Genomic DNA, 14,155 nt, shown 5'->3' with positions numbered 1-14,155 from the left:
AATGCCTCTAACAGAATATTAAGTTTTATAAAGCAGTAACACAAAACAACTATCTCACCCCAGTAACAATAGCAAAATTTAACAGAACAGCAAACAACAAATGCTGGCGAGGTTGTGGAGAATCTGTAACTCTTATTCACTGTTAGGTGGGAATGTAAAATAGTGCAATCACTATGGAAGGCTGTATGACGCTTTCTCAAAAAGTTGCAAATAGAAATACCATTTGACCGAGCAATTCCACTATTAAGAATTTATTTACCCTAAAGAAACCATAACCGACAGCCAAGCAGATACATGCACACCCATGTTTATTGCAGCTTTGTTCGCAATAGCAAAGAGCTTGAAGCAACCCAAGTGTCCATTAACAAATGAATGGATAGAGAAGCTCTGGTATATTCACACAATGCAATACTATGCAACATTGAAAACAAGGAACTCATGAAATATTATGCAAAATGGATGACAATGGAGGACATTATGCTGAGTGAAATATCTCAGCTACAAAAGGACAAATTTTGCATAGGGCCACTGCTGTAAAATGGGACTGATATCGGGGTTGAGGGAAGGCAGAGGTGGAGTGGAGGAATGATGTATACTGCACTGAAACAGATGAGGGAGAGAACTGTTTAAAAGGGATCTATGATTGAGTATTATTATCATAACAGGAGTCCAGAACGAAGGCTGCACAGTGGAGTGGACTCGGGGGGAGGTATTGCATAACAATGAAAAAAGTTTTTCTTTTACTTTTCAAGAAGAGTGAATTGGGGGGGAGAAGATGGGCAGGGAAAAAAGTGCAACAATGAATGACTGGAAACCCTAAGTCTCTGTAAACTTTCATTAAAATTAATTTTTAAAAAAGCAGTAACAACAAAACTCTAAAATATAACCACATGTTCCCTATTTTATGGAAAGACATTGTTTTGTATTATTCAGAGATGAGAAACAATAGAAAGAATAACACTGAAACGGACAGTGGCTATCTATGTTTTTTTCTTAATGGTGGGATTAAATGAGATTTTTAAAAATTTTTTCATGTGGAGCTTTGGTGGCCTAGTGGCAAGGAGCTGCAACTACAATCCCAGAGGCGCACGGTTTAAATCCACCAGATGCTATGCCGGCGAAGGAGGGACAATCTCCTCCTGTACCAGTCAGATCTGATTTGATGGTACACTCACACAAAAATAATAAAATAAGAAAATTTTTAAAAAAAAATTTCTTCATGCTTTTCCAAACTTTGAATTTTGCCTTAACATTCTGACTACATCCTAAATATTTGCTAGTCTCAAGCTTGAATTTCCTTTTATGTTCTTGCCACAATGTCACCTGACCTCTGCTTGAACTCCGTCAGTGATGGGGAACTCACTGTTTTAAGAGGTCTTTTTTGAACACTTCTTCCTCATGAGAAGTAGAAATCTGGTTCCCCATAATTTTCCCTCCTAGCTCCAGTTCTGCCTTCTGGAACAGCAAAGGCCAGGTCTCCTCTCCACACCCCGTGAGACAGAGGTATGAAGGCTGTGGCCTGGCGCTAGGCTGAGTCCAAATTGCCCTCATCAACCTGTCAAGGACATTACTGCCATCTCCCTGTTCCTGCTCTCTCTGAGCACAACCCAGGCTTGATGTTCTCAGAGTATAACCCTTCTATGTCTGCCCTTAAAGTGCTAAAGAGCAAGGATGTAATTTTAAAGACTAAAGTGTGCCTGACTGAAGCTATGATATTTCCCAATTGTTTCATATGCATGTGAAAATTGGACAATGACTAAGGAAGACCATACAGTAGATGCCTTTAAAGTGTGATGTTGTTGAAGAAAGCAGAGTACCAGGGGAATGTCAAACTATATTTCATTGACTATGCAAAGACATTTGACTGTGTGAATCACAACAAATTGTGGCTAACTCTGAGGAGAATGGGAATCCCAGAACACTTGACTGTACTTAAGCGAAACCTATACCTGGACCAAGAGGCAGTCGTCAGAACAGAGCAGGGAGACACTGCCTGGTTCAAAATTGGGAAGGGTGTGTGTCAGGATCTGTCCTGTCTCCATATCTTTTCAATCTGTATGTGGAGCAGTTTATCCAGGAAGCTGGGCTCTATGAGGAGAATTGTGGCATCAGGATTGGTGGAAGATTCATCAACAATCTGCATTATTCAGATGATACAACCCTGCTTGCTGAAACTGAGGAGGTCTGAAGCACTTGCTGTAGAAGGTCAAGGATTGCAGCCTTCAATATGGATTGAAGCTCAACATCAAGAAAACAAAGATTCTCACCACTGGGCCGATTGGCAGCATCATGATGGATAATGAAGAGATTGAGATTGTTGACAGCTTCAGTTTGCTTAGCTCTACAATCAACACTCTTGGTGCCCGCTGCCAGGCCATTAAAAGACACATTGCATTGGGAAAGTCTGCTATCAGAGACCTCTCTAAAGTACTGAAGAGCAATTATGTCAGTCTGGAGACTAAGGTGCTCCCGATACAGGCCATGGTCTTTGCAATTACTTGCTGTGCATCAGAGAGGTGGACAACGACTAGGGATATAGAAGGAGAGTTGATGTCTTTGAGCTTTGGTGCTGGAGAAGAGTATTGAATATACTATGGACTGCTAGGAGAACAAACAAGGTCGTCCTGGAGAGGGTGAAGCCAGGTTGCTTCTTGGAGGCAAGGATTCTGAAGCTCCGTCTTACATACTTTGGACATGTTGCATGGCGGGATCAGTCCTTGGAGAGGGACGTCATGCTTGGGAGGGTGGAGGGATAAAATAGGACAGGAAGACCCTCAATGAGAAGGATTGATTCAGTCTCTGCAGTAATGGGGATAGGCGTGTCAGAGACAATAAGATTGGCAAGGGATAGAGCAGGGTTTAAGGCTGTTGTACATAGGGTCGCTATGAGTTGCAGGCGATGCCACCACATAACAACAACAACAACAACCACCACCACCATGAACCACCAAAAGAACAAAATCTGTCTTGGAGAAGTACAGCCAGAGGTTTCCTTAGAAGCAAGGATGGTGAGACTTCCGCTCAGTTGCTTTGGGTAAATATTATCAAGGAAGAGATTCCCTGGAGGAAGGTATCATACTTGGCATGGGGACACTAGATGATGACATGTAGAGGAGAGACCACGAGGGTTGTCTCCCCTTTGGCAGAAGAGGAATGCAGTCAACCAGATGGACAGACACAGTGACCACAACGATGCACTTCTGCACTGCAGAGACTGTGAGAACAGCACAGGTCTGTGCAGGGCTCATTCTGCTGCATACAGAGTTGTTATGAGTTGGAGTCGACAACAGTGACACCTGCAATACCTGCCTGTGACAGCACCCACATTGTTGTTGTTATCTATTTATTACATGCATTTTTCCATCTAATCCTAAAGAGCAATGCTATGACACAGGAACCATGCTCACACTTATTTTACAGATGAGAAAACTGAGGCATGGACAAGCCAAATCAATTTCACGATCACTTGAAGGATCTCTTGTGGAGACAGGAGCGTGGTGTGGTTGACACACAAACATCTGCCAAATTCTCAAATAAGCAAGGAGCTTGGGTGGCATAAGGGGTTTAGGATCGATGGGCTGCTAAATGAAAAGCTGTAACAGGAAGAGAGGCCTGGTAAAGCACTTCCATAAAGGTCACAGTCCAGAAAACCCCTCAGGGCAGTTCTACTGTGTAGCACAGGAAGCTGCGTGAGTGAGAAGAGGCTCAGTAGCAAGGGTTGATGGGAACTCTACTCGGAAGCCCAAGTCTTTAGCCTTTATGGTTCTGATTTCAGAGTTATTTGCCATCTCTCTCACCTTCCCTGGTATCTCGAAAAGCGCATGAAGAGCATCTGAATGACTCAGAAGCCCTGATTCCCTGCTCAGGGCTGTGGGGCTATGGCTGCAGCTGAAGGCCTGGGAGGTGAGACATCACATTGGTGGCACTGTGGAATGATGCACAGGGAAGACACCATGAGCCACAGCTGCTCTCCTCTTTGCCAGGAGGCTGGGAATGGGCTCGGGAGCTCAAGCCTCCAGAGTTGGCACCCGGAGATGAAACTGGACAGAAGCTATTCCGGAGGGATGGAAACATGCATGGACTTGGCCAGGAAGCCCCTGTTCACTGCTGTCACCTCTACAGGCTAGACACCGGAAGGATTTCTCCTTGGCTCCTACCTTCTCTGCCCACCCTTCTTACAAATCCTCCTGTGAATACATGGGGTGGACATTTCCAAGAAGGGTTTAGGAAGGACCATGCAATGCAGATGGCTCCTTAGCACCCACTCCTTGGTCCATCAGGGATTTCCACTCATTCCACATAGTCCACTCCCTGGATTCCAACCTGTCCTACCGTGGCAGGGGCAAGGCCCAGTGTGGGCCCCTAGTGGGGTGCAGGAGCAGCTGACAGCTAAGGCTGCAAGCACTGCAGATCAAATCACTCAGCAAACCCACTAGTCCTTGAGCCAAGAGGAGTGTAAATAGGTCCTGACATTATCTACTTGACATTAGTGAAGGGGGCCCCTAGGTAAGCTCCCCTCTCCAAGATGAACCCCATTATACTAGAATGGCTCCAGCTGTCCTTGCCCTGTGGCTGGGTAACTCCCGTTTAACTTCCCACTCTCCTCTGAGGCTTATCGCCTCCAAGAGGCTGTTCTGTAGCTCTTAGAGCTGGCTGTGGTGCTCCTGTTGACCCTTGGCTAACTCCTCGCACAGCCCTTATCCATTCCTCCCTCATTCCCCCAGATACACATCTGCTCTGTGCTCTGCAGAGGCTCTAGGTGGGGACTGCAAAATCCCAGACTCCGTAGCCGGCTGCCGACTTGCTCCACGACTTTGGCCACAGTGCTTCTCACCAGGCCTCAGTTTACTCACCTGTAGAGTGGTGACAGTCCCACAGCTCAGCCTAGTTCCTGGGGTTTGTATGAGGCTCCAGCAAAGATAAGGATGTGAAAGTACACGGTAGGCTGCCACTCGGAGTGAGTCACTGTTAGCACGAACTGCCCCTCATTTTCATGCATCCATTCTCAGGGCACCACCCCCAAACCAAAACGAAAAACCAAACTGTCAAGTCCCTGCTGCCAAGTCCACTCTGACCTGCAGCAACCTCTGGGACAGGGGAGAGCTGATACACAGGCTTCCCAAAGCCAGAAATTTTATGGAAACTGACTGTCCCACCTTTCGCCTGTGGAGCAGGCTGGTGGGGTGGAAGGACTGACCTGTGTGTCAGCAAGTAGACCAGTGCTTTAATCGCTGTGCCACCAGCCACCTTCAAAAACAAAGCCCAGATCCACTGATCCTAAGCTGCCTCCACCACACACAGACTCCACAGGACAGAGACCTGCCTCACACTGTCTATCCTCGGGTGACTTCCCGCCCACAGTGACCCTTCAGCAGGTTTCACAGGCTGTGAATCTCTGTGGCAGGAGACGGCTCATCTCCCTTGGAGCAGCTGGTGGACTTTGATGATGGCCTTTTGGTTGTTGTGTACCACTGAGCTGGAACCGACCCACAGCATGATTTGCCAGTGGGTTCTCAGAGGCAGTAAATCGCATGGCAGACTGCCCACCTTTCTCCTGTGAAGAAGCTGGTGGACACCCGCTGTGTACCTCTGCATTGGCAGTGCCAATTCCTTACCACTAAAGCCACCAGAGTAGGGCCCCTGGTTAGCAGTCCTCAGTGTCAACACACTACCAGCACACCTTTCCTTACAGGAGCAGACTACCACAGCTTTCTTTTCTGGCAGATGGATGGGTTTGAACGTTTTGTTAGCAGTCAAGTGCTTTAATCCCTGCTCTACCAGAGGCCTTTAGGGCTCCTTGAGGGACTGAAATGTGCAGGAGCACCGTTTCAAAGGTTGGAAAAACACATGAACTTTAAACAAAATCTGTCACGTCGGGTGAAGCCTGCTATTGCTGTGGCAGAGAAGTCAGGCAGCTCTGAGGCAAGAGGGGCGAAGGCTCTTAGGCCAAAGGTCTCTGCTGTTGTCAGGAAGCTATTAGGGGACCTGGGCAGGGTGGTAAGAAAGACACTGGGTTAGGGGTTTGGATACTTAGACTTTGCTTAAAGTTGCTTTGTGACCACAGCCAAGATCCTTCCCCTTTCTAGGCTTTCACCTCTATCAGTACATTGAATGAGTCAGCCTGAGCGGTACCCAAGGTTCAGTCCAATTCATCTGTTTTTCAATCTGTTTCTCAACCCATTCTCCTTGCCCTTTAGTTTGGGCCAGAGACGTCCGACCTGACCTGTGCCAGGGAGAGATGGGAGAGGCTGCTGTGTTCAGAAGGGCCAAGAAGCACCATGACCCAGGCTCACTGTGGCCTACTCTTCCAGCCTACGGAAGAGCTGGGCCCGGAGCGGGCTCCTCCCCCAGCTTCCTCTGGGTAGGTGGAATCTGACTTTGGCCTACTTTGCAGATTGAGAGGTTGACACAAGTGTAGAGGTCACAGGCTCTCAAATCCTCGTTCACTACCCTCTTCATACAGAGGGGGAAACTGAGACCCAGAGAGGAGTACAAGAGGACAATCACGTACTGGTCTTGCCGCAGAGCCAGGATTTAAGCCCAAGATTGATGTTCTCCTGTCATCAGCTTGGCTACAAGTCTCAGGCCAGGAGGCTCTGGGAATTATCCTGCCTGCATCTGTCAGTTATAGGACCAAGCCTCAGTTTCCCTGTTGGGGCCAAGGAAGTTGAGAGGTTTTCTGGGTCCAAGTTTGGTGTGATTTTTTGAACAGGGAATAAAGACATGGGGAAGTGGGATGGGGGAGGGGCACTGTGCTTCATAGCAGAATGTATCTTCCTAGTCAAGGCTGAGAACAGGGAATAGAATCATCTGGGTCTGGGATAGTATTGGATACCCAATACGCAGAAATGCTTGTGCTGAGGGCATCAGCAAAGCAGGGACAGAGAGAGGCAGAGATTCAATTTCAGTACACGATCACTAAATATTATCACAGTGTGGGGGCCTCTCAGGCCTCCAGGTGGACTCTTCTTAGAGTTGTGAAACCATCTAATCCCACCTGGCTGGCAGGCAGCAGCAGGTGTAGGGCAGGGTTCGAGTCCAGGGGTCTGCTTTAGCTGCTGAAGGACTTGTGGGTCTGCCCTTTCCCTCTCTCCTCTCGGGGCCTCAAGTCACCCCCTGAGGAAGGTGTCCTCTTATCTCCAGGCTCTGACCTTCTGGCCTTGTCAAACCCCAAGGGGCAGCTGGTCCCACTGTAAGAAACTTGAGCAGAGTCCCCTGGGCCCTAACCCAGCTCTGAGGCCCCTTGGGGGAGGCATAGAAGGGAGGGGAGCAGAAGGCCCTAACACCTCCTCCCGGTTTGGCCCCTCCCAGCTACCCCAGGGCAGCAACAAAGCGCCCTGGGCTGAGGCCTGGAGGAGGCCCTAGAGCAGTGCTGTTCAAACTTTAAAGCTTAGAAGGGTTATCTGGATATCTTGTTAAAAATCAGCCTCTATTTTAGCAGTTCTGGGGCAGAGCCAGAGATTCAGCTTTTCTAACAGCTCCTATGGGATGCAGATGCTGCAAGTCTCTGGACCACTCCGCGGTTAGCAGGGCCCTAGAGAGGTCTGCCTCTTAACCAGTTGAAAAGCTAAAGAAGGCCCAGAGAGGTCAAGTCACTTGTCCATAGCCACACAGCGAGCTTCCCCAGGCTGAAGGCGCAGGACACCTGCCGCAGACACCAGACATTCCCCACCCGCAGCAGCCTGACCCGCCGCCCTTCCCGGGCCCCGGGGCTGTGTTTGTAAACTCGGCTGCCCCGCGCGGCTCTGCCCGGAGCTGGAGCCTGGGGACAAGCGCAGCCCGGCTGATTCTTCCCTGCCTCCGGGCAGGCCTGTCGCAATATTCTATTTGGGGAGCAAAGGGGCCCCAGCCGCGGATTCGCTCCGTGACTCCCCCGCCCCTTCCGAAGGCAAACTTCTCTGCTGGAGTCCTTTACCTTTTTGGGGGGTTTGCAGCAGCTCAGTTTGCTGTGTCCACTGCCCATCCTCCTCCGGGGGCTCCCGGGCGCCGCCTCTCAACTCCGGGGCCCCCAGCGGACCCTGCCCTCCGGGCCCCGCCGCCTGGTGCGCGCCCGCCGGCCGGGGCTGCCGGCAGACCCTGAAACTGAACCTGGAAGCGCCTACTTATGCCCGAGCCGGCGGCCGAGCGCCGTAAATATCCGAAAAGCCGGGCCTCCGCTAAGCCCGCCGCTCCACCGGACTCAAGCAGGTGACCAGAATCTTTGTAAGTGATAGGCACCTCAGGCCTGGGCACGGGCAGCAGGTGCTTTTCCAGGCCCTCAACTAGAAAGGGGGAAGGGGGATAAAAGAAATTAAAAAAACAATTACTAGAAACAGTAACTACAGTTTGAACAACTATTAGACACTGTAACTGCAGTTTGCCGGCTGGGAAAGAAACACGTTTCTTTCATATATGTATATGCCATATCCTCGCAACAAAAATATAATTTCTTTTGTTACATGAGTGAGGAAAATGAGACTTATAGATGTGAAGTCATTTGCCTAAGTTCCAACAATTAGTAAGTATAAGAACCCAGAAAGAACACAACTCTTAACTTCAGAAACTAATATCTGAGTCACTTCCCTGAAAGTACAATAATAATAATAATAATTTCCAGGTTAATTATGACACCACCTCACTTCCGCGTAGACAATTCTCAGCTTCAAACATCTGCAAGCTCTATCTCTATCCACCATGATAGTTTTCCCCATCACAGCAACCTTGTGAATAGCCAAGGAGGACATAATGGCAATAAGGGACCGTGAGATGCCAGTGTCTGGGAAAAGGAACTTGTAATTATTTTCACTTTGCTGCTAACTGCTACTCTGCTCCTCGGAGGCAAGGATTTTGAAGCTCCATCTGACATATGCTGGGCATGTGGCCAGGAGGGCCTGGTCCTTGGAGAAGGACATCATAGCGCAGAAGAGGAAGACCCCAGATGAGATGGATCGACTTAGTTGTTGGGGTAACGGGGTTAGGAAATTGGCTCAAGATAGAACAGGATTCAACAGTATTGTACAGAGGGTGGCTAAGAGTCACAGACCACAGTGCATAACAACAGTAACTAGGACTAGCTGCTACTAGTTTCTGGGAGTGAAATACAGGAAGAAGACACCTAACATTGAAAAATAGTCTGTGGTTATATCTTTTGAAATTAGAGCAAAGCCTAGAGATACTTGGAAAGATATATTGATGAAAGGGACTGTGTTAACGCCCTTGGGCTGACAAGGCACCACAGGCTTTGAGCTGTTGTTGATGTTGTTGTTGTAGTTATGTGCCGTGGAGTCACTTGCGACTCATAGTGACCCTATGCACAACAGCCCTAAACTCTGCTCTGCCTTGTGTCAATCGCACTGTCTCTGACACTCCCATCCCAATAACCCCAGTCATCGAATCAATCCACCTCATAGAGGGCCTTCCCGTCCTGCACTGTCCCTCCACCCTCCCCAGCATGATGTCCTTTTCCAAGGACCGGTCTCTACTTACAACATGTCCAAAGTATGTTAGACAGAGCCTCAGAATCCTTGCCTCCAAAGAGCCACCCGGTTTAACCCTTTCCAGGATGAATCTGTTTGTTTTCCTGGCAGTCCATGGTACTCTCAATACTCTTCTCCAGCACCACAGCTCAAAGGCATCAATTCTCCTTCTGTCCTCCTTGGTCATTGTCCAACTTTCTGATGCATAACAAGTGATTGCGAAGACCATGGCCTGTATCAGACACACCTTAGTCTCCAGAGAGACACAATTGCTGTTCAGTACTTTGGAGAGGTCCCGAACAGCAGACTTTCCCATGGCAATGCACCTTTTAATTTCCTGGCTACTGGTGCCAAGAGTGTTGACTGTGGAGCCAAGCAAACGAAAGTTGTGAACAATCTCAATCTTTTCACCATCCATCCTGATGCTTCCAATTGGCCCAGTGGTGAGAATCTTTGTCTTCTTGACATTGAGCCTCAATCCATATTGGAGGCTACAGTCCTTGACCCTCTGCAGCAGGTGCTTCAGGTCCTCCTCAGTTTCAGCAAGCAGGGTTGTGTCATCTGCATAACGCAGATTGTTGATAGATCTTCCACCAATCTTGACCCCACATTTCTCCTCATAGAGCCCAGCCTCCCGGATAATCTTTTCTGCATACAGGTTGAAAAGATATGGAGATAGGACACATCCCTGGCGTATGCCCTTCCCAATTTTGAACCATGCAGTGTTGCCCTGCTCTGTTCTGACGACTGCCTCCTGGCCGAAGTATAGGTTTCGCATTAGGACTATCAAGTGTTCTGGGATTCCCATTCTTCTCAGAGTCAGCCACAGTTTGTTATGATCCACACAGGCAAATGCCTTTGCATAATCAATGAAACACAGATATACATTCCTCTGGTATTCCCTGCTTTCAGCTAAGATCCATCTAACATCAGCTATAATATCCCTAGTACCACGACCCCTTCTAAACCCAGCTTGGACTTCCGGCAGTTCTCTGCTGATGTGCTGTTCCAGTCGTTTTTGAGTAATCTTCAGTAGAATCTTGTTTGCATGAAATCAATGAGATTGTTCTATAGTTTCCACACTCTGTTGGGTCACCTTTCTTTGGAATGGGAACAAATATAGATCTCTTCCAGTCTGTTGTTGATAGGTGGGTTTAAGCCCCTTTCAATTCATACAAGCCCTATCTACAACAGAACTACTTTCTGTTAGGTCCTGCTCCATCCTCACAAGCCCTCGGTGCTTTAATCCCAGTCATTGTGTCCATTATTCTCCAATATGAGCCCACATTAACTTGTTAACTATAATCAAACTTTCAAAAATTAGATTTCTAAATAAGTACATGTGCGCATTCACAAGGATTAGAGGCTAGGATTTGCAAACAGTTCAAAAACTACAGCCTTCGATATGAATTGAAACTCAACATCAAGAAAACAAAGATTCTCACCACTGGGCCGATTGGCAGCATCATGATGGATGGTAAGAGATTGAGATTGTTCATAGCTCTAGTTTGCTTAACTCCACAGTCAACACTCTTGCTACCAGCAGCCAAGGAATTAAAAGATGAATTGCACTGGGAAACTTGGCTGTCAGAGAACTCTCCAAAGTACTGAAGAACAACGATGTCAGTCTGGAGACTAAGGTGTGGATGATACAGTCCATGGTCTTTGTAATTACTTGCTATGCATCAGAGAGCTGGACAATGATGGTGGATGACAGAAAGAGAGTTGATGCCTTTGAGCTGTGGTGCTGGAGAAGAGTATTGAATATACCATGGACTACTAGGAGAACAAACAAGTTCATCCTGAAGAGGATAAGCCAGGCTGCTCCTTGGAGTCAAGAAGTCTGAGGCTTTGTTTGACATACTTGGACATGTTGCAAGGTAGAATCAGTCCTTGGAGAGGGACATCATGCTTGGGAGGGTGGAGGGACAGTGCAGGAGGGGAAGACCCTCTATGAGGTGGATTGATTCAGTGACTGGAGTAATGAGGGAAGGTGTGTCAGAGACAATGAAATTGGCACAGGATAGAGCAGGGTTTAGGGATGTTGTACATAGGGTCACTATGAGTCGCAGGTGACTCGACAGCACATAACAACAACATACACTGTTGTGTACTCTACAGTTTTTTACAGTCAGAACTGACCCTCAGGTGGCTTTTCTGAGGCAATAATCATACAGAAGGAGATTGCCAATCTGTCTCCTGTGGAGTAGCTGGTAGACTCAAACCGTGTGCCTTTGGGATTGCAGCACAGCTTCTTGGCACTAGGCCACCAGTGCTCCCTACCTGTACATGAACACCTGTGGCCCAGTGGCAAAAAGCTGTCCTGCAATCCTGAAGCCATGTGGTTTGAAAACACCAGCTGTTCCACAGGAGAAGGGTGGGAAATCTCCTCTGCAATTAACTGCCTCTTAAAAACCTGCTAGAGGGTCAGCTATGGGTCAATTCTGACTTGATGGTAAACAACAACAACAACAGCACACACACACATGCACACAAAATTTAGGGTTCTAAAATTCAGCCAATAACAAGAGATTATAGCGATGAAGGAAAAAAGAATAACAGTCCATTAAAAATAAACCCCAAACCCTTGTGTCAATTCCCTCCCCCTCTCCTGTGTAAGACCTATCATAGAAGGCTCTAAGAATGAAAACGAAGGAAAACTTACATATCAAATCCCACATAAGACCCACAGATGTAAATCCAGAGCTGGGGCTCAAGAGTCTATATCTTTACAAGCCGTCCGAGGATTCTGGTGGTCTTTGAAATTACTTGCTATGCATCACAGAGCTGGACGATGACTAAGGATGACAAAAGAAGAATCAATGCCTTTGATTGTGATGCTGGAGAAGAGTATTGAAGAAACAGATCTGTCTTGGAGACGGTGAAACCAAACTTCTCCTTTGAGGCCAGGATTTTGTAGCTCTCCCTCACATACTTTGGTTTGGGCACATGGCCAGGAGGGACCAGTCCTTGGAGAAGGACATCACACTCAGAAGAGTGGAGGGGCAGTGCAGGAGATGAAGATCCCAGATGAGATGGATTGATATAGTAGTTGGGGTAATGGAAGTAGGTGAGATTGGCTCAGGACAAGGCAGGCTTCTGAGCTGTTGTGCATCGGGTCGCTATGACAAGTGACTTGACAGTACATAACGACAACTGGTGATTCTGATATACTCTAAAGCGTAAGAACTCAAACTGTAGACTATGCTTGGACAGCAACAAGGAACATGTCTACTTAAATTAACAGTGTTCATCAAAGCAGTGCTCATATAAATGAAAATGGAAACAACCTAAATATTGAAGAAAACGGCATTAGTTAGACTATGAAAAGCCAAAACAAAAATCCACTGGTATAGATTCCAGTTCATAACAACCCTGTAGGGTTTCCAAGGTTTTAAGTATTTAAAGACGGAAACTTGCCCTGTCACCCAAAGTGCCTAATGAGATTGAACTGATGACCTTTTGATTAGCAACAGAGTACTTAACCAGAGAGTTATGAGTTAAAGCCTTCAGGGCTCTATGAAACTATGATACATCTATAAAAACAGAGTGCTGGGCTGCTAAAATGCTGATGAAGAAGAACATTTCTTTTAAATGTTACAAGGTATCTTTTCTAGTTATTTAGGCACCAGTAGCCAGGAAATAAAAAATCGTATTGCGATGGGAAAGTCTGCGGTTAGGGACCTCTCTAAAGTACTCAAGAGCAACGGTGTTCTCTGGAGACTAAGGTCCTCCTGATACAGGCCATGGTTTTTGCAATCACTTGTTATACATCAGAGAGTTGGACAATGTCTAGGGAGGATAGAAGGAGAATTGACGCCTTTGAGCTGTGGTGCTGGAGAAGGGTATTGAATGTACCATGGACTGCCAAGAAAACAAACAGATTCATCATAGAGAGGATTAAACCAGGCTGCTCCTTGGAGGCAAGGATCCTGGGTCTTCGTCTGACATACTTTGGACATGTTGTAAGAAGAGACAGGTCTTTAGAGAGGGACATCATGCTGGGTAGAGTAGAGGGACAGCGCAGGAGGGGAAGACCCTCTATGAGGTGGATTGATTCAGTGACTGGGGTAATCGGGATGGGTGTGTCAGAGGCAATGAAATTGGCACAGGATAGAGCACGGTTTAGGGCTGTTGTACATAGGGTCGCTATGAGTCGCAAATGACTCGACGGCACATAACAACAACAACAACAACAGAGATTATTTCTAGAGTTGTGTGAACTGCCTCGACAAACAACTATTTGCTTTGCCATGAGAGGGGAAAAAATGGTTGGTGTCCTACTATTCATTGCTAATGTTTTGAGCTTGATTTTACAGAACAATCCTGACCAACATCCAAACAGAAGTTCATATTGTCCGAGGAATCAAAATTTTTCTGAAGCCACTGGGTAGATGAATTAAACTTTAAATTTAAAGCCAGAACTAGTCTCTGAAGTCTTTGAATAGCAGCAAGAAGAAAAAAATTATTTCTCTTAATTAATAAAATGCATCTGCTTTGAGCCGTATGCGTTTTTTAGAGAATTAGCCAGGTGAGGACAAATTGGCAATGATAACTTGAAATATTAAATGGGAAGTTTAGGAAGCAGGATCTTTATGTTAAAGAAGGGTCAAAACTATTAAACAACTTGAAAAATCAAATTAATGCTGTTGAATTATCATGCGCAACAACTTTTTTAAAATTTGAAATTTTATTTTTTA

General features: G+C 46.8%; 1 protein-coding gene across 1 annotated transcript in view; it reads right to left on the bottom strand.

Moving 5' to 3' along the window:
* CCDC69 (coiled-coil domain containing 69) overlaps positions 1-14,155 on the bottom strand; it is a 99,643-nt gene that overhangs the window by 43,469 nt on the left and 42,019 nt on the right. The window contains 3 exon segments of the mRNA XM_006903719.1: positions 4,600-4,605; positions 7,916-8,076; positions 8,175-8,261. Of these exon segments, the coding sequence (XP_006903781.1) occupies positions 4,600-4,605; positions 7,916-8,076; positions 8,175-8,261 (254 nt within the window).

The sequence above is a fragment of the Elephantulus edwardii genome, unplaced genomic scaffold (assembly GCF_000299155.1).
Source record: "Elephantulus edwardii isolate Elephantulus edwardi_28Jun2011 unplaced genomic scaffold, EleEdw1.0 scaffold00130, whole genome shotgun sequence".
Lineage (NCBI taxonomy): Eukaryota > Metazoa > Chordata > Mammalia > Macroscelidea > Macroscelididae > Elephantulus > Elephantulus edwardii.
This window is presented reverse-complemented; position numbering and strand designations above follow the sequence as displayed.